Source organism: Erinaceus europaeus, chromosome 4, assembly GCF_950295315.1.
Source record: "Erinaceus europaeus chromosome 4, mEriEur2.1, whole genome shotgun sequence".
Taxonomy (NCBI): domain Eukaryota; kingdom Metazoa; phylum Chordata; class Mammalia; order Eulipotyphla; family Erinaceidae; genus Erinaceus; species Erinaceus europaeus.
In genome coordinates, this window is record NC_080165.1 from 63,760,687 (window position 1) to 63,780,843 (window position 20,157).

The 20,157-nt window shown below is 49.1% G+C and overlaps 2 protein-coding genes and 1 long non-coding RNA gene across 9 annotated transcripts in view; 1 reads left to right on the forward strand and 2 right to left on the reverse strand.

Moving 5' to 3' along the window:
- The window catches only part of DAAM2 (dishevelled associated activator of morphogenesis 2), a 153,281-nt gene extending 147,247 nt beyond the window's left edge, over positions 1 to 6,034 (forward strand). For all 4 annotated transcript variants that reach the window (XM_060189746.1, XM_016185878.2, XM_007517802.3 and 1 more), the window contains 6 exons: positions 119 to 287; positions 477 to 584; positions 1,733 to 1,793; positions 3,026 to 3,157; positions 5,035 to 5,205; positions 5,645 to 6,034. In XM_060189746.1, coding sequence (XP_060045729.1) covers positions 119 to 287; positions 477 to 584; positions 1,733 to 1,793; positions 3,026 to 3,157; positions 5,035 to 5,205; positions 5,645 to 5,866 — 863 coding nt within the window. In that variant the 3' untranslated portion in view covers positions 5,867 to 6,034. The remainder of the gene's footprint in view (positions 1 to 118; positions 288 to 476; positions 585 to 1,732; positions 1,794 to 3,025; positions 3,158 to 5,034; positions 5,206 to 5,644) is intronic.
- On the reverse strand, positions 1,462 to 5,122 carry LOC132538089 (uncharacterized). The gene is made up of 3 exons (XR_009549497.1): positions 5,018 to 5,122; positions 3,523 to 3,584; positions 1,462 to 2,856 (listed from the first exon to the last, which is right to left on the reverse strand). It is a non-coding gene; the product is annotated as an uncharacterized LOC132538089 (long non-coding RNA).
- A 4,063-nt stretch (positions 6,035 to 10,097) lies between the features above and the next one.
- MOCS1 (molybdenum cofactor synthesis 1) overlaps positions 10,098 to 20,157 on the reverse strand; it is a 33,504-nt gene continuing 23,444 nt past the window's right edge. For 2 of the 4 annotated variants that reach the window (XM_016185879.2, XM_060189748.1), the window contains 7 exons: positions 19,281 to 19,342; positions 18,889 to 19,000; positions 18,148 to 18,260; positions 17,581 to 17,691; positions 14,730 to 14,850; positions 14,140 to 14,187; positions 10,098 to 11,587 (listed from right to left, as the gene is read on the reverse strand). In XM_016185879.2, the coding sequence (XP_016041365.1) occupies positions 10,827 to 11,587; positions 14,140 to 14,187; positions 14,730 to 14,850; positions 17,581 to 17,691; positions 18,148 to 18,260; positions 18,889 to 19,000; positions 19,281 to 19,342 (1,328 nt within the window). In that variant the 3' untranslated portion in view covers positions 10,098 to 10,826. Of the gene's footprint in view, positions 11,588 to 14,124; positions 14,188 to 14,729; positions 14,851 to 17,580; positions 17,692 to 18,147; positions 18,261 to 18,888; positions 19,001 to 19,280; positions 19,343 to 20,157 lie in introns of all 4 variants that reach the window. The other 2 variants (XM_007517799.3, XM_016185880.2) reach the window with 2 other exon arrangements.

Consider the following 20,157-nt stretch of genomic DNA (forward strand, 5'->3'; position numbering starts at 1 on the left):
CTGCAGGTGTCTCTTCCTCCCTCTGTGAGAGTTAAAGCTGCTTGATCCCCTTTTCTGGACTTTGTGGTAGCACCTTCTCTGTCTGTACAAGGACTCTGATCTGTTCTTTCCCTCCCAGCCATCCTGCTGGCCTCTCAGGAGCTGATCCGCAGCAAGCGCCTAATGCAGATGCTGGAAGTTGTTCTCGCCATTGGCAACTTTATGAACAAAGGGCAGCGTGGGGGTGCCTATGGCTTCCGGGTGGCCAGCCTCAACAAGATCGCTGATACCAAGTCCAGCACTGACAGGTAGAAGGAGCCCCTTCTGTATCCTAAGTGTCCCTCTCCCCTGTCCTGCCCCACTTCTTGCCTTTACCCCTCTTCCTCCATTTCCAAATCCCTGTGTCACCTCTCCCCCTAGTCCCCCACTCTAGTTTCTGCCTGCTCCCTCTCCCCAGTTGCTCTGATCTTTACCCCTGTCCTGACTTCCACCCACAGAAACATCTCTCTGCTGCATTATCTGATCATGATCCTGGAGAAGCACTTCCCTGACATCCTGAACCTGCCCTCTGAACTACAGCACCTTCCTGAAGCTGCCAAAGTCAAGTGAGGGGGTCCTTTTAAAGCTTTCTTCTTGTGATCCTGTCTCCTCTTATCTCCGTGTCCTCCTCGGGGTTACCCTGAAGTGGGTAGGGATGGGCAGTGGCTCAGTATCTGCTTCTGGGAGAATGAAACAGAGATAACTATTTGCTTTCAAATCCTTATTTCAGAGCTAACTCCCAGAAAACACCAGTAGGGAGTGGGAAAATGAGTCAGGGGCATTAAGAATGGGGCATTCTTAAGCCAGTTACCACAATAGGTAATTTGAGCTTAAACTCACCAGAGAACCCCAGGGGACAGGGCAAGACACTTATTCCATGTATGAGAGTGGAGGGGTAAAGAACTGTAACATCATATACCATCTCCTGCCAGTCACTGGCTGAGTGGTCTGGGCAGGGCATAACTCTGGCCTCCAGAAAAGGTGCTCACATGGTTGAAAGTCATGGCTGTGATTGCCATGGAGGTACAGGTGGGACACCAAAGGTTTCTGCTGTCGACAGAGAAGTCAGAGGGATCATGTGGTGGTGCACCCGGTTGAGGGCACATGTAGCAATGCCCAAGGACCCAGGCTCAAACTTCCAGTCCTCACTTGTAGAGGGAAGGAAGCTTTGCAAGAAGTAAAGTATTGTTGTAGGTGTCCTTCTCTCTCTCTCCCTATCTTCCCATTCCCTCATGGTTTCTCACTATCTCTCTCCAATAAATAATAAATAAAATATTGTTAAAAATAAGAAGAAGAAGAAGAAAAGAAAGAAAGAAAGAAAGCAGATCTGAACACTTGTAGTGCAATGGCAACACTGCCAATCAAGGCAGAGATGCAACAATAAAAGGTTAGTGTGCAGCAAGTACTGCTAGCATGCAAGGCGGTGTGTTAAAAGCTTATCATTATTACCTGGTGGTGCCAAACAAATCAAAGCAGAGGCTGGGTTTGCGAAACTTTCTAATACACGGCAAGATGTTTCTGATCTGGAAGGATCTATAGAATGTGATTTGATAGATGCACAGACAGTGAGGAGGAAAGGTCATTTCCCTAGGCCATGTGTTAATAGCTCCAGGTTCTTACCCTGCATTGGCGAGTGACTCCTCAAGTCATTATGTTTTGTATGCCTCCATCCCTGAATAACCCTAAGCTCCCCTCTCTCCATGTCCCCCCACAGCCTGGCAGAGTTGGAGAAGGAGGTGGGCAACCTCAGAAAGGGGCTGAGAGCTGTTGAGGTGGTGAGTACATCACCCTTTCCTCTATGGGTGGGGGAGGGGATGTTGTCATAGTGCCACTTGGCTTTGTGACTGCCTGTCACTGGGCCAGGTACTAGAACCCAGGCAGCATGTGCCAGGTGATGTGTTTCTGTGACCCAAAGCTCTTGGTTGGCCATAAGACAATTGACAGAGTACCTACAACTTTGCCAACCCTTAAGAATGAATGACTGGATTGTCTGGGGCTTAAATTTAGACTCTTGAAGAGGGGACATCCCCTCTCTGTCTGAGACTGTATCCATTCACTCTTCAGTATGTCTTTTAGCTAGTGGTATGTAATGAACTATTAATCTTCCACAATGTGCTTAAGTTTGCTTCAAGTGAATAGAGAAAAGGATCCAGATTTCCCTGGAAGTCATATAGGGACAGGTAGCATATAGTACACCATTGGAGACAGTTGTTCTTAGAGGATCCTTGTATTTCCTCTCCATGTGGGCCAAGGAGGAACCTAGAGACTCTTTACTGGGGATTTAGGACTATGGTCACCACTCTTACCCTGAGCATTTCTCAGATGGTATGGCTCAGTATGGGAACTCACTCATCCATTGTCCCCCATGCCTAGGAACTAGAGGCCCTTCCCATCTTGTTCTTCATTGTGTGTGGTGTGGTGTGTTGTGTTGTGGTGTGGTATGGTGTTTTGTGGTGTGGTGTGGTGTGGTATGGTGTTTTGTGGTGTGATGTGGGTAAATATGGAGGTTCAGGGAAGAAGAGGCTTAGAGACTGAGCTTAAAAATGAGAAAGAGCATTTCAGTCTTAACTATGGCAGAGGCCAAGGGGCTATTTCCAGTTTTATAGGATGTGAAATCATTATCCAAAGTGTGGCCCAAGGGATCAGTCCATCCCCTGTCAACTAGGAGATTGATAAATTCACCTCAGACTTTATTCTGCACAGGAATCACCTGAGGGCCTTTTTGAAATGCAGTCAGTCTCTTATTAAAGAGTCTGGGGTGGGGTTTGCAAGTCTGTTTCTTAAAACCAACATCGCCACCAGCTGCTGTTTTCAGACAACACTTCATGCAGCAAAGATCTAGAAAACAAAGAAGGCAATGGTGGGCAAGGGGAAGGCTTAGGAGGGTGCACCAGGTGGTGATTCTCACAACCTTAGAATGTCATGGCTTGGGTGGTCCCGTTTCTCCCATTCTCCTTGCCTCTTCTCCTGGCTCTAGTCTGGCCAGCACTTCCTTCTCCTCCCTTAGGAGCTAGAATATCAGAAACACCATATGAGGGAACCCAGTGACAAGTTTGTCCCGGTCATGAGTGACTTCATCACTGTCTCCAGCTTCAGCTTCTCAGAACTGGAGGACCAGCTCAGCGAGGCCAGGGACAAGGTAAGGGTGTCCCATGTCGTAGCCAAATCCAACCCGCACTCCTCTCCAACCTGAGTTTCATGGAGACATAGTCCCTTTATCCATTCTTATAGACCAGGCGTAATAGTGCTTTCCAGAAATACTGTTTCCTTACCCCTACAGGAAAAGTTGTCATAACTCTGTTGTATGGAGCATGGTTCATATAACAGGTGTCAGTTACTACACAAACTGATCTATGGGATTGAGCTTACCACCTATCATATGGGTGTACTGAGAGGTTATTTATCATCTATGTGCACAGAGATCCAGAGAGGTTAAGTAACCTGCCCAAGGTTGCCCAGCCATGCTGGACAGAGTTGGTTTGGAATCCTGTCTCTGGATCTTACTTTGGGGCTTCTGTTGCTTTGTTTCTTCATGCTTCATACATTTGCAGGCATGTGAACTCCATCTGTAGGGGTATTATGAAAATGTGGGTGCTTCTGCAGATCTGGACTGAGGACTGAGGTCTAGTTTTCTAACCAATTTCCCAGCAGAAGCCCATGCTGTTGCCCATGAAACACTCTTGGGGAAACAATACCTGAGAGGCCACTTACTGGGCTGAATTAGTGAGGGCAGCCTCAAAAGCATATATCTTCAGAGCTAGCACTGTGTATAGCTTTTCTTTTAAAATTTTTTAATTATCTTTATTTATTCATTGGATAGAGACAGCCAGAAATTGGGAGGGAAAGGGATGATGGGGAGAGAGACAGAAATACATCTGTAACACTGCTTTGCCACTCACAAAGCTGTCCCCCTGCAAGTGGGTACCGGGGGCTCAATCCCAGTCCTGAAGCACTAACATGCGCTCAACCAGGTGCGCCCCCACCCATCCCCCACTGCATGTAGTTTTTAACAAGCTTAGGCCCTACAGTGCTATGGAGTAGGTTCTCTTGGGTCATCAGAAAAAGTGACTCCTTTTTACATAGAAGAAGACATCATGACTTTTCTGACACCAGTATTTACCCATTTTACAGATGAGGAAACAGGAGCAGAGAGGTCAAGTAGGCCACTAATGAGATGATCTCTGAGGTTCTGTTGCATTCTTGACAGGCAGATAGGGTTATTTTTTTAAATTAATTATTCTCTAAGAATTGTTTCTTTTTCTTAGGTAGAGACAGATGAGGCAGAGAGGCAGATAGAGTGAAAGAGACTACAGCACCAAACCTTCCTTAAATGTGTTGGGGCTGGGTTTAAACCTGGGTAGCATACACGGCAAAGTAGCACACTACCCAAGTCAGCTATCTGACCTTCTCCCGCCTGGTCAACTATTTATTTCACCTAAGCTCTGTAACTCTTTCTTCCACACCTATGTGGATCTAGAGGTGGCTCTGGGCAAACTCTGTCAGTCATCCTGGGGCCCCATGTCTCCTGCATGGTAGCCCCAATCTCCCCTTCAGTCTGGTTTCTTTTTCTTTCTGCCAGCAAGGTTATCACTGGGGTTGGGTACCTGCACAGCTCTTACTATTTCTGATGGTCATTTGTTTGGATTTATGAGAAACAGTGGTAGAAAAGGAGAGAGGGGGAGGGGGAAGAAGGAGGAGGAGGAGAAAGAGAAAAAGGAGGAGGGACAAGTGTAGTACTGCTCCACTGCTTGTGAAACCTCCCCTCTGTAGGTGGGGGCTGGGGGCTTGAACTCACTACTCTTCACTCATAGTAATGTGTGCTCTCTACCTGGTGACTCACCATCTGACCCCTCTTCTTCAGTTTTGTCTCTTGTTCACTGATAAGAAGCGTCTCCCCACTCTAGCCCCACCTCCTAAGTCAAAGGTCCCCAGGCTCTGCTTGGCACCCTGACCCCCACAGTTGCTAAGTCTACTACACTAGGGGTTGGCACCTACTGACCTTCCTTGCCCCTGCAGTTCTCCAGGGCCTTGACACACTTCGGGGAGCATGACAGCAAGATGCAGCCTGATGAATTCTTTGGCATCTTTGACACGTTCCTACAGGCCTTTTCAGAGGCCCGGCAGGATCTGGAGACCATGAGGAAAAGGAAGGAGGAGGAGGAGAGGCGGGCACGCATGGAGGCCATGGTGAGGGGAGGCTCAGTGGAGTGAAGTTAGGGGAGGGCATGGCTGGGTGTGTGCTAGGAGCACGGGGTAGCAAGTATCAGCCTCGCCAAGGAGAGAGCATGGTGCTCTCTGCCTGAAGGGAAAAGAGCAGCATGAGGTGGGGAAGGAAGAAAGTGGACCTTGCAGAAGAACACCAGTATCACCACATAGAGCCTGTGAGTGAGCACTGGGTAGGAGAGAGACAGTGAGACACCTATATCACTGCTCCACCACTCCTGAAGCTTCCCCCTGCAGGTGGGGACCAGAGCCTTGAGCCCAGGTCCTCAAGCATAGTAACATGTGTACTCTCCAGGGTGAGCTGCTACCCATCCCAGGGCATTCGTTTCTCACTGGGTTGTGAGTAGCAGCTCTGCCCTCAGTCTCTTACTCTTCATCTCCACCCCCCCACCCCCACCCCCAGCTTAAGGAGCAGAGGGAGCGGGAGCGGTGGCAGCGGCAACGGAAGGTCCTGGCCGGCAGCACACTGGAGGAGGGAGGCGAGTTCGACGACCTGGTGTCAGCACTGCGCTCCGGGGAGGTTTTTGACAAGGACTTGTGCAAGCTCAAACGCAGCCGCAAGCGGTCAGGGGGACCAGCCCTGGAAGTCACCCGGGAACGGGCAATAAGCAGGCTTCATTATTGACCTGGGGGCCGGCCACAGCAGGATGGACATAGAGGGGCTGAGTGGAGGAGGCTGGCTGTGATTCTTAAACAATTTGGTGCTCAGTTTGGAGCCCTGGGCTGGGCCCTGGGGTAGGGACTGTGTGTATGGCAGGACCAGGTGTCATTCCATTTACCTGAAAGGACTCTGCATCTCCTCTTCCTTTTATTTCTTCTGCACTCCAGCCTGGGGGAACATACTGAGGGTGACCTGGGGATCCCTGGTGGGTCTTGTCGGTAGGGGCCCTGCTCCCCACACTCCCAGCAAGGACACCCATGTGTTGGCACAAAGCTGTTGCACATCTAGACTGGAGCAGTCCTCACACCTTGCCAGCTTTCCTGTGCTGCGGGGAATCAGGGTGGGGTACCTGGGTGAAGGAATCCAGACTCCCATCTCTTAACAGCAGATTTAAGAGAACATTACTCTAGGGGTGGAGATCAGATTATGCTTTTGGATGGAAAAAGAAAAGGCATTGTGTGTTTCAGCTAGTTATGTTCCAGGAAGAAAGAAAAAGAGAGAAGAAAAGAAAGAGACTGACTGGCAGGATAATGGAGGGACCAAACCAGAACCCAGAGTAGTGCCCCTTTCCTCTATTCTGATTCCTCTGGCTCTTTGTCAAACCTCCAATTTCTCGCCCTTTCCTTTCCTTTCCCCACATCCATCCCGTCCCATCCAGGATCCCAGAAAACTCATCTTTCGGTTTCCATGACTATGACTCATTACCAAGTACTTTGTGAACCTGGTAAGGGAAGAGCTTCAAGGAAGACACATCTGATCACAGGGCACAGGGTCCCTGGGAGGGAACTCCCTCCCACAGAACCAGATTGTTGCTTAGATGACAGTGACCTGGAAGATTGACATAGAGTTCCACCAGCCCCTCACTAGAGGGCAGCACTTGAATGCCAGCTTCCACCCAGAACTCCTGGGTCCACTATTTCAGGTTCTCCCTGACACCTGCCTCTGTGACCTCCTACTTTGTCCACTTTGCAAGAGACCACTGCATATGAGGTGTTATGGAACTGAGACACTGGCCCTGAGAGGGTCCCAAGTGCCAGAGCTGCCCTCCGTATTCGCATGTCTTTGCTGGGGCTCACAGCTAAGCAGTCAGGCCAAGCTGGCAGCCAACTTCCTGGGAAGTACACAGCCCCAAGAAGCCAGCTAGGCTGAGAAGGAGGCCCAACTCCCATTTTAGTGCTTTATTTGGTTCTTGAGCCTGATTTCCCAGAAGTCCATTCTAGTCCTCCTATCCACTCTGCCCATCTTGATCTATCCTTTGAGAGCAGGATGGTGATTCATAGATTTTCTCCTGTAAAAGGATGGAGGTGAAGTCACTTCACTCCAGGTTCTTATTTTCCTATAAGTGACTTCCCAGCTAAAGCTAACCTTTCATCTCTGTGAGATCAGTTCCTCACCTCCCAACCTCCTCCTCCTCCTCCCCCTTCCTGTATATTTCTTGCCTTCAGGAATGACTCCTCCAGCTCAGGGTTAAAAACCATTGGATAGACCGGTGGGCTAGGCCCACTCTTCAGTTACCTAGGCTCTTTTGTACATCAGTTTTCTGGTGGTGAGGGCCACAGTAGCTATGGGGCAGAAGCAGTTGGGGAGCCCGGCATGTGTGCAAGGTTCGAGGAGGGGAAGAGATCAGAGCAAGTGCAAGCTTGGCTGGGACATGTACGAAAAGGCAAACCTGGAGTCCGAATGAGAGCAAGATGGAAGCTTACAAGAAGAGCAGCTGTGGAAAGCTGTGATATACCCACCTGAACGCCCAAGAAGCCAGTGTTTGGGATGATAAAATTGTGGATGGGGTCTCTGAAGACCCCCTCCCAGATGGACAGACTGAGTCCTGCCTGACTGGGAGGCGGAGAGGCAGGGAAAAGGAGCTTAACTTCTGTCCAGCAGGTGTGTCAAAATCCATTCCCACCCACCATGGAAGACAGGATACACATCAAGAAAGTATTGTGGAAGCTGGCCACTTACATATTGGATCTGCAGAATAAACAGTTTGGTTCAGCCATTTACAGCAAGACACATGCATTGTCCCAGGGCTCAGACTTCTTACCCTGTGAGACGACTCCATTTCTATTTATTATTTTCTAGATCTGGCCATGGCTCTGAAACAAAAGACCACAGTAGCTAGATCTCCAACAGTGCCTTGGACCATGGACCATCAGGACTAACTCAGCAAGAAGGGGCTGGTGCCCTGTGCAGACCAGCTGTTGTGTTGGTCCTTGAGACGCTAATTGGTTATGCCCGTTATATTTGTTTCTTGGTTTTGCTTTCCCTGCACTGTTCTCATCTTTGGGGAAAATGTCTCCTCCAGCTGTTTAATTTTGTGTCCAGTGTAAAATCGAGTTAACTCAATGCAGCCTGTCCCCTTGGTGACAGTACCCATCCCGCTCCTCTGTGACGGAAGAAAGGGCTGTGGGAATAGGAAATTCTCCAGGTGGGTGAGGAAGAGTCTGGTCCAGGTTCTTCCCCCACCCTCATCCCAAGTTCACCAGCTAGGGGGCAGCTACCCCTTCTCCCCTCCCACCTGCCAGGGATGCCTTCACTGTAGCGCTGCCTACACCAGCTATCTCTGATGACAAATGAGGCTAATGTACAAAGTTGACAGCATCCTTTTTGCCTGCACCTTTTTTTTGTAAGAAATACTAATACTAAAAAAATTAAATCCATACCATCCCCATCCAACCTGCCTTGAGACACGTGCCTTCTTCCCCCGAGAGGACTGGAGGTGTGCTGGGGTGCCAGTGGCTACAGCCGGTGGAGTGTCAGAGCCAGCTGAGCACCCCACATGGAGCATGTGCAGGAGTTCTGCAAGCCAGCTTGTAGAACTGCCCTAAATGAGTCTCAGAAATTTTTCTCTTCTCAAAAACTGGTTGTTAAAACGTTCACCAGCACATGGGTGTGTAGGGCAGAGGGCTGGCAGACTGGGGGCGCCCACTTGGGATCGATCTGAAAGTGTCCATTCGGGGGCTGGGCAGTAGCGCAGTGGGTTAAGTGAACGTGGTGCGAAGTGCAAGGACCAGCATAAGGATCCCAGTTCAAGCCCCTGGCTCCCCACCTGTAGGGGGGTTGCTTCACAGGCGGTAAAGCACGTCTACAGGTGTGTATCTTTCTCTCCCCCTGTCTTCTTCCCCTCCTCTCTCCATTTCTCTCTGTCCTATACAACAACAACGATAGACAAGGGCAACAACAAAAAACAAAAACAAAAAAAAAGGAAAAAATAACCTCCAGGAGCAGTGGATTCCTAGTGCAGGCACTGAGCCCCAGTGATAACCCTGGAGACAAAAAAAAAAAAAAAAGTATCCATTCATGTTAAAACAGCGGTAATGAGTGCTGTTTGGGGACGTGGAAACTGAGAGCCTCAGACTACTCCCCAAGAATTGTGACATCCCAATGAAGGCAGAGAAAATAAAACCTCCATCCATAAAAAGGTGAGGTGGGGTTGTCAAAACCTCATAGCCTATCACAATTCCATCTCAAGGTTTTATTTCCTCTGTCTTCGCTGAGACTTCACAGCTCTAAGTCGACTTTTTCAGACAGAAAGAGAAAGATACCACAGCACTGAAACTTTCTCTAGTGTAGTGGGGGCTGGGTTTGGGCTACTTACATACATGGCAAAACAGGTGCACCATCCAGGTGAGCTAAACCTTGCTGGCCCTAGATGGGAACATGTTTATGCTCCCATTCTTAACCTTCTCCCACAGGGAAGGGAAGAATATACAGAAATTATGCCCCCACCCCTTGACCTTTCCAGTAGTTCTGATTCTCTTCTTCCTGAAGGGATATGGGCCTGGGGATAGGGTGAGGGGAATGAGTATGAAGTAGCTGGGTCTTATCTACAGAGAAGCATCTTATCTATCATCTCCAAAGTTGGCATTGTGACTTTATTTGTGCTCTGTGAGAGTGAAGGCAATCTCTGGCTCTCTTCTTTCCCTGAATGTTCCAGAATGAAGTGATGCGGGCTGTGTGTTTGGTCAGGAGTCTTCAGGGCTATGGCTGCTCTGGTGTATCCTGTTGGGGAGCCGGGGGGTGGGACTGAGGAAGGGGAGCTGGTGGGATGGTGCAGATGCCAAGCTGACAGCCTGCAAGTCTGATGGAGAGAGTCACTGGCTCTCTAAAGAGGAGTAAGGAATGGAGAGGCAGAGGAAAGGCGAGGAGCGTGGCTCCACACACATGGGAAGACAAAGCCACAGGAGGGGAGAAGGGATACATTCTTTTTTTATGATTTATTTATTCCCTTTTGTTGCCCTTGTTTTTTTATTGTTTAGTTATTATTGTTGTTACTGATGTCCTCATTGTTAGATAGGACAGAAAGAGATGGAGAGAGGAAGGGAAGAGAAGGGGAGAGAAAGACGCCTGCAGACCTGCTTCACCGCTTATGTAGCCACTCCCCTGCAGGTGGGGAGCCGGGGTCTTGAACCGGGATCCTTACACCGGTCCTTGCGCTTTGTGCCATGTGCACTTAACCCGCATCGCTACCGCCCGACTCCCAGGGATACATTCTTAATGCAAGCTGTGCTTTTCCTCCTCTAAGTGGGTTCCTCTGCACAGTGAGCCCTTAATCTCTCCCCAGACAAGTAGGAGAAGAGAAAACCCAAAATGAGTAGTGGTGAGCTAGACTCGCCAAGTGGTGTCTCCAGTAATAGGATATGATTGTTTGGTGCCCTAACACTGCTTACAATGACTCCTCTCCATGACCCTATTTTTCTGGAAGGCTGAAGGGCCTACTGGCTTTCACTCTGATGAAAGGAAGTCTCACAGGTCCTTGATTATCCTAGAGGTTAAGGGGATGGGCGTGTATCAGGTTCTTATGGGCTGAAAGTAACAGTGACAGAACTGAAGGATCTTGACGTTGATCTTTTCTCCTGGTTAAAATTGTACCTTGTCTTTTGCCCTGACTAGGTCATAGATGGAAGTGGGGGGTGGGGGTACAGCTCTAAGACCGATGGAAGTCTCCCCTCTGGCCCCCAGTCTTGCTGATGAGCTTGATCTCCCCCAGCACAATGTCCCTGCTGACAGCCTTGCACATGTCATACAGAGTTAGGGCAGCCACAGCAGCTGAGGTCAAGGCCTCCATCTCCACCCCAGTGGGACCCCGAGCCTGGCAAGATGCCTGGATGGTCACAGTGTGGTGTGTGCTGTCCAGTTGCAGGTGCACCTGGATGTGGCTCAGGGCTACGTGGTGACACAGAGGAATCAGCTGGCTGGTCAACTTGGCTGCCTGGATGCCTGCCAGCTGGGCCACCACCAGGGCATTACCCTTCTTCAGCTGGTTCTCCTGGACGAGCTTGAAGGCCACGGGTCCCAGAAAGACTACAGCTGAAGCCACAGCCACTCGCTCTGTGTCAGGCTTCTTGCCAACATCTACCATAGCTGCCTGACCTTCTTTGTCCACATGGGTTAGTTGGCCTGAGGTTGGTAGGGGTCCTGAGGGGGTAGCAGGAGTCTGGGACACTGGGTTAAGGCACTCTCGGTTGGCATCTGGGTCTAGATGGGAACTGCAGTGTCTCCGAGGTGTACCAAACCCCAGCCACTGCCAGCCAAGAAGAGGGGTCTGGGGTACCCAGATTCCCTGCCACAAAGTCACTATATGGCTGCAGAAGCTCAGTCTGTGTCTCAGACCCTGAACGTGGAGGGGGTCCCAGGAGGAAATGCTGGGAATGGCTGGTGGAGAATCTTGGAGCAGCACAGGCAACTCTGGAAGGCAAGAAGGAAAGAGAACACTAAAACCAAAAGGCTGATAATTTGTCCCCTATCTTTTCTCCCAGCCTTGTTCTACCCCACCTTGAGTTTTCTTTTTCACACTAGGTAGAACAGAATGAAGAGCAAAAAGCATTATGAAAAGAGAGGGGGAAAATTGAAGATAGAGAACCCCCAGAATGCAATTCTATAACCCTTTCTCACCAGCATGACGGAGGACAGTGGCTTTGGCTGATCAGCAGTGAATATGGGGGTGTGCCTCGAAAAAACCTTCTTAGTGCTCTAAGAAATACTTAAGGCTTGAGCACTGAGGCCTTCATTGATGACCTCTTCATGTTTCTTCCCTTTCTTAAAATGAGAGTAAGGTCTCTGCTTGAATCACCAATTATGGTTAACTTTTACCATTATTTCATTCTAAAAGAGTAACAGTAAGGGGGCCGGGCGGTAATACAGTGGGTTGAGCACACATGGCACAGAGCACAAGGACCAGTGTTAAGGATCCCGGTTCGAGCTCCCGGCTCTCCACCTGCAGGGGTCGCTTTACAAGCAGTGAAGCAGGTCTGCAGGTATCTGTCTTTCTCTTCCCCCTCTCTGTCCTCCTCTCTATCCTATCCAACAACAATAAGGACAACAAAAAGGGGGGATGGCCTCCAGGAACAGTGGATTCATAGTGCAGGCAGCAAGCCCCAGCAATAACCCTGAAGGCAAATATATATATATATTTAACAGTAATGATGTAACTTATGTAACTTGTAAACTAGACACTAAGGAAAATGCTTAATTGATTTAACTAATATTTCCAAGCTTCCTCAAGCACATTTCAAGTGGATACAATGTGATGAACTGACTCAGACAGTTCTGAAAACCTTGGGAACTTACAGACTCATTGCTCAAAGGGTGGTCCATGGGCATGCAGAACCAGAACTATCTGGGACCTCTTTAGAGATGCAGAACCTTACCATGTACCTCCCATATATGAATCTGAAATAGCAACATTCCCAAACAATGCATATGCACATGGAAGTGTGAAAGATCCTACTCTAGGCAACTCTTGAACTTGTAGAAACCAGCATAGTTTACTTTGTATCCTGGAATGCAATACTAGCATACCAGTTTATGTAACATATTTTTATGCCTGAAGCTCTGAGGTATTAGGTTCAGTCCCTCCCACCATCCTAAGATCTGGATAGACAGTGCTTTAGCTATAATAGTAATGATAATAACATAATATTTCTGATGAAGCAAATAAGTTTCCCAACTTCCAGTTTTCCATCATGCTCTGGGCCCCCAGTCTTGTCAATGTCAGAAGTACAACCTCCCCACTGTGGGTAACATTCAGCCCCCCCCCCACACACACACACACACATTCTTTGCTATGTAGGTATGTCTGCACAGCTCAAGATCGTGCTATGATGAATTAAATGGCTCACCGAGATAGAGCGCTGCTTTGCCATGTACACAACCCAGGTTCAAGTTTGGCTCCTACCACAAGGAAGGAAGCTTTTGTGCTATGGTCTCTTTCACTCTCTCTCTGTCTCTAAAAAATAATAAAATATGATTTAAAAAAAAAAATAAAATGATGCTAGAGGTGAGGAAGAGAGATGGTGACGCTTTCTCCTCAGTGAAGGCCTTTGGGGGTGCTGTTCTTTCCTCTCTGAGTGGTCCACTCTAGCCTTCTCTGCTCTAGGCTATTGGGAGTCACTTGACCTTAATCTCTGGAGAAAGGAATTCCTCCTGTAGTTTTTCTCACTGCCTTGTGGTATAATCCAGGTGCTAGGTCTGGCAATGACTGAGAGGGTGAGGTCTCTCATGCTCTAGTCTGAGCTTATGCCAAAGGGAACAGTGTCCCTAAAGCTTCTTGTGGTCCAGTTTCCCAAAACTAGAAACTCCATGTGGCTAAAGAAAAACACAGCAATATGGATTGCTTTGATACACTCTCTGTACATGAGAGATGCCCTGAGCACAGAAGTTCCTGGGAGTTAAAGAATCAGACAGCAGTGATCCTGGTTATCCTCTCCTGGAGATGAGTAGCAGCCTCAGTATCTCTACCAAGGGGCGAGGGCAATACAGCTCCATTCACTGGGTGCTGGTGATCCAGGTATATGCACAGACTGGACTACAGAGGGGCAGGGAGATTCCAGAATGGGGGTTATGTTGGGGGTGGGTATCTGTCTTAAGTAGGAACTATCTTTCTTCTCTTTCTGTCTCTTTCTTTCTTTTCTTTCTTTCTTTCATTACTTTTCCTTCCTTCCTTTCTCTTTTAAAGAGCTAACTTAATAATCACACATCTGGAGAACATCTGCCATGATTTCTATTGAGACAGGACAATGATTTCTATGGCATGTGTACTAAGGAAAGAACTGTGTGTACGGAGTAGCAAAAAAGAGTCAAGGTTGGAAGGATTAAGAAAAGATGAATAAAGAAAAAATCTGGATGAGAAAACCAGAATGAGATGCAGGAACTGGGAGGTGGCCTTATGGTAGGGGCCCCTCCCACACATGATCCCCAAATGACAAGGGTGACTGGTTACGTACTGATGGCTCACCCACCGATGAGGATCATGGGCCGGTTCTTCATCTGGGAAATATTGAACATGCCTGGGGTAAGGGAAAGATGGGTGTGGGGGAGGTGGTTGCAGGGGGGAAGCAGGGGGAAAGGGAAAGGAAGGGGAAGGGGAAAGGAGAGTTGACTAAAATCAGTGGCACGCAGTGGCATGACATACTCCTTTGCTCTGACCCAGAGTCTCTACTGCACAATGCATAGCCACCCAGGACAGAGCCCAGAGCAGTGCATGGACATTCAGGACCCTGCCCTCTGTGACAGCAGCAGGCATTGTGAGAGATGGAAGAAAGAGGTGCCATGACACACTTCTGAGCCTCCCACCCATATAACAGCCCCAAAGAACCTGGAATTCCTGCTCCCCTGCAATCTTTGTTGTGTCCACTCCCTCCAGGAAGGTGAACTATCAGCATGCAGCAAGTCTAGAGGTCCAACCAGAGGGAGTGGAAGTGATTCCCACTGGCTCCTCCCACCCAACCTTCCCTGAGTCCTCTCACTCCCAAACTGGCTCTCCTGCTATCCGTCTTGGGTCATGGTCTCCTCCCCACCAGCCCAGATCTGCCCCACTCCAGTCAGGTACCTGCATGCTGCCGCTTCTTCCTGCCCACAGCGGCCCTGATGATTCTCAACAGTTCTTCCTCTGAAGCCCCAGCCCGCAGGTGATCCCGTAAAGACACTTCTGAGTTTCCAAAAAGGCAGACCTGCAGGGGGTCACCATGGAGGTGAGGACAGCCAGCCTCCCTTGTCCCATGAACCCTGGCCTTCCAAGGTGAGTAGGTATCCCCTTCATTAGTTCACCCCTTCTCCATAAGCTGATAAGCCAGGATAGGACTTTTGCGGTTGGGATCAGGAGGTGCTGTAAGGAGAAAGAAGCCAGAGAAGGCGGAGGGCAGGAAGCACAGACATCCCAAGGCCTGCATCAGAGTGAATCATATTGCCTTCCACTTGAAGAGTACACTTAGGAAACTTACTTAGTTGGCAACAGAAAAACAGGAACAAAATCCAGATCCATCTTCCTCCTCAGATATTTCATATGATTTCTATATGGTCATGAGAACCGACTTCACAGGTGAACATGGGAAGTGACATATACCTTTTTCACTTCAGCTCCCATTCTGGTCTCTAGCTCAGGGACAGTGCCTGCCCTCCCCCTGTTCCAGCCTCATACTCACTCCCATTTGAGACCTTCCTCCCCAACTGTGGTGGAAGACAGATGGGGACGGTGTCCTGAGGTGATTTAAACTCGACTGAGTGCTTCTTGGCTTCTAAGAGACAGGGTACACAGGGGAGCTCAGGAATGGGTGCATCCCAGCAAGCAAGATACCACCCTCCCATCAAAGTTGGTAGAGCACTTACTGGGTGCTAGCTTGAATAAGACAGTGGACACAAAGACAGAATAATGTTTGACAAGCCCCTGATAGACATTTGGCCCCACACCAGTGGAGAAGCAGCAAAGGAAGTGCAGGCTTGAGAGTTTTCCTCTGACTGGTTTTTATCTAGGCTTGGCTAGTGGTAGATTTGAGGGCTGAGAAGGAAAAGGTGGGACATTTCTGTCCAGTTGAGGTCTAGGGTGTGGCTGTGTCCTCCATAGTTACACACAGCCAGAAGGCTACCCTGCCAGGTTCCAGGTTGCTCAGCCTCAGTGACACCACTTCCTCCCACTTCCTTTCCCCCAGGGCGGGAGCTGCTATTAGCCACTGCTGTCCGGAGCCTTCCAACATCTCTTATAGTCATTGTGAACTGTCTTATTACAGTGTCTACAAAATCCAGCCTTTCATTTCCAGCAGGGGCCCTGTATCAGTGTTACAATAGATACCACTTAGACTCCAAGTCAATACTGTATCTCCAGTCCAGGAAAATCCTCTAGGTTCTCTCCCTTCACCCTCCTGATTTATTTATTTAGGAAAGGGGAGACAGCATAGTGGCTATGCAAAAGACTTTCATGCCTGAGGCTCAGAATTCCCAGAATTAACCCCAGCACCACCATAAGACAGAACTAAGTAGTGTTCTAGCTTCAATCTTTCTCTTTGTCTCCCCTTCTCTCTCCCTCTCTCTCTTTCATTAAAATAATAAAATATTTTAAAAGATCTATTTATTAATTAAATGGAACCAGAGCATTACTCTGGCATATATGATAACAGAGATGGAACCCAGGACCTCATAGATGCATGATAACCACCAGATAACCTCCAAGGTAACTCCACTAGCTTTTTTAACAGCCTGCTGGATGGTTCCAAATATATTCAATCCAGCAAAATTACTCACCTTGGTAATGCACCTGTTTTACTATGCACACCACCTAGGCTCTAGTCAGGCTGCCACTGCCCTGGAAGGAGCTTAAGAGCCATGGGATTTCCCCCTATCTCCCTCTGTCTCTCTTTTTCCAGCTATCTAAAAAAAAAAAAAAATTGACTTGGAGTGATGAAGCACTCATGACAACCAAAAACCAGATGTCAAAGTCAAGGCATCTAAATCCAACCCATCATAACCTCCCTCTCTTGCAATGCTAAACAGGACCCAGAGCTGACCATCCACCCGCATGCCTTTTTTTCTCCTCTCTCCACATGCTGTACCCATTTCCTGCATCCTTCCATCCCATGTTCACCCTACACTTTTAAGTATCGAACATTGCTACATGGTAACCTAGTCAGTGTTCCTGTTTCCAAATATTCTTCCTAAAATACAAGTGAAAAATCATGTCTGCCCACACCTACCCCCCCATTTCAGTCCCACCCACTCAGAAACTTGGGCTGGTGCCCTGCTATCACAGAGTATACTCTGTTCCTTTTATCTGAGTGTTCAAACCCTCCCTACTGTGGTCTCTCCATATCTCTATGGGTTTTTGATCTGCAAGCTACCCCAAAGAGGCAGCCTCTTGTACCTTCACATACCCTACCCATTCCTCAAAACTCACCAAAGTCCACAGTGTGCCCTCAGGGTCCACCACCCTCATAGCCAGTCATTGGGCAAAGATCACAGGCTGCTACTACACGCTCATCCTCTCAGTGAACATTTATACCCCTTAAAGTGAACAGGCATGTCTATGCCTCCATGACACCCCCACAGGGCTGATAGCTCAATCCATGCTGATTAGATATGGGTAACAGACACTGGCTTCTGAGCTCAGCCCCTGGCCTGGTGGAAGGGGCCAGCTAGGGTGGAAACTGGAACAAAATGCACACCCTGATACTTCACTCCCCCTCCCTCCTTGAGGCAAAGTCATGGAGAGTGGTTTTTCCAAGCAACTAGAAGCTATTTCTGGACAATCAAGGAAGGAAAGAAAGTGTCCATGAGCTCACCCTCACCGATGCACCAGAGTAACCACCAGCACACGCCCTAATCATCTCTCTTCCGATCATGGGGGCCATGGAAGAAAAGGAATTCAGAAAACAGAGGTGGCCAGGGGTTGTTGGGAGGAAAGGGACACTCACCTTGAGGTTCCCATCAGCTGTGATTCGCAATCGGTTGCAGGTCCCACAGAAATGCTCAGACATGGACGTGATGAAGCTGACCTGGCCTTGGAATCCAGGGATTTTAAAGGCCTGTAGGGATGGGATGAGGGAGTGAAGAACAGCAGAAAGATGGGTGGCTGAGCCCTAGTTCTGACTCCCCGTCATTGGAACCATCTCCGGATGAGTCCCTCAGGAAGTCCTGCAGAATTCACTGGTGCGACAGATGGCTAGAGCTCTGCACACCTGTCCCGCTTGATACACCTGCCTTACTACGGATACAGGGACCTGTGGGCAGAACAGCCAGAGAAGGTCCATGGAAGAGGGGGATGAGCATCTGCCCCACCACTCACTGATGTGTTTCTGCCCCACAGCACACTACTTAGCCCTGATGCCATGCTAAACCTGCTTTTTCATCTATAAAAGAAAAAAAAAAAGCTGAAGCCTTGCAGTGCCATGGCACTGCAAGGCTTCCTGCCTACATGACACAGTGCTGCATCACTGCACACTGACCTCAGTGCAGCTCCAGGCTCCTGCCCTGTACCCCACCTTGGCAGTGCTGGATTTCTCCTCAGGCAGTTTCTCCAGCTCTGGCCACCGCTGCCGGACGGTGTTGAGCATCTCTTTGTAGCTGACCATTTTCTTGAAGTTCCACCTGTTACCTGCATTGGGGTTGGAAGTTCCTGAGTCACAGAGTAACAAGGGCCTGGGGTCTTCAGATCTAGTCAACCACTCAGCCCAACAATCAAGTCAGGGGCCCCTGCCTATAATAGGTAGATCAAATCAGACCTACATCTGATGCTGAGAAGCCTCATTGCAATCGTAACCTCTGTTGTGCAGACCCTCCCCCATCTTCAGTTTCTTTAAAAATATTTTCTCTTAAGTTTTTTTCCACCAGGGTTATTGATGGGACTTGATGGCTACATGACTCTACTGTTTCCAGTGGCTTTTTTTTTTTCCTGACAGATGGAAAGATAGGAAGGAAGAGAGGAGATAAGCCTACGGCATTGCTCCACTCCTCATGATACATCCCCCTGCTTGTGGGGACCAGGGGCTTGCCCATGACAACCTGTGTGTTCTACTGGGTGAACCCCACTGGGTCCCATCCCAGAGAAATGTCTCCATGTATGCACATGCACACAACAGAGTAATAAGCCAGACTCTCCTCCCATACAGCTCTCCCTGGAGCTCTCAGCAGAGTCCCCCAAGCTCTCAGAGTGGCCCTGATTAAGCCTTGACAACAGGCCCAATCTCCTTTTTCCCTTCTTTCGCCTACCCCGTGCCACTGACCGTCAAAGGGCATGTACTCTATGAAGCGCACGTCCAGGGGGAGGCCCTCTGTCAAGGCCACGAAGTCCAGGAGTTCATCTTCATTCAGGCCTCGCATCACCACACAGTTTACCTGGCCAGGGGACAATGGGACCACAAGGGCTGCACCCCTATAATCTACAGGGTTAAGCTTTGGGGGCCTGGTATCTGCTCAGGCTCTCCACTAGGGGGCACCATTCCTAGTCTCTCCCCATTTTACTCCAGTTCTCCTTAGCTTGGGAGGCGGCATGGGGGGGGGGGCACACTGATGGTCTCCCTTTCCTTGAGGGGGTACAGGGCAGGGCTGGGAGCTGGCAGTGGAAGGTTACCCCAGTGGAGGAGGCAGACCCCATTCAGCACCAGTAGACTCTTACCTTCACAGGGCTGTAGCCCAGCTCGATGGCCTTGTGGATACCCTCCATGACCTTGTGGAAGCCTGGGAGGGAGAGCAATCCAAGTCCAGAACACTTTCCCTTCTCCTCACCCCTCAAATTCAGGGACTCTCTGGAATAGTAAGGAGCCTGGGAGATTGCCAGGGTCAGGGCCACATAGTAAATGTTTTAGGCTCTGCAGGTCCAGAGTAAAAAGAATTGAGGCTATTATGTAAATAGATATCATCAAGGCTGAGCAAACTCAGCGTATGTTAATTGAGTATATTTTGTAATAAATTCACACAAAGGAAATGGAAGACTAAACTTCATTCTGCAGGGATAATAGCTCTGCTGAAATGGGGTTCCCAGTTGACATTCCCTATCATTAAAGTGTAGAACTGGAAAAAAAAAAATCTGGCCTTGGTTTTCAGTGTAGAATGAAGGGGGAGGGGGCACATCTCAGATTTGGCTTGTGGACCAGAATGTATGAACCCTGACTTAGGTGAATTTTCCATGTAGCTGAGGAAATTGAGGCCCAGCAAGAGGCAGAGGCCTACAGGAGGGCTCACTCCCCCTCTCTGAACGTAGGATTCCCCAGGACAATATATGCTTTGTACACTTGAGGCCCTAGGTTTGATCTCCATATGACATACAACTGAGCAACACTCTGGTGGCTCTTACACATCCATGGAAAATTAAGAAAGAAATGCTTAGGGAGTCTGGCTGTAGCGCTGTGGGTTAAGCACATGTAGTGCAAGGACCAGTTAGGATCCCAGTTCGAGCCCCTGGCTCCCCACCTGCAGGGGAGTTGCTTCACAAGTGGTGAAGCAGGTCTGCAGGTGTCTCTCTGTCTCTCTTCCTCTCTATCTCCCCCTTCTCT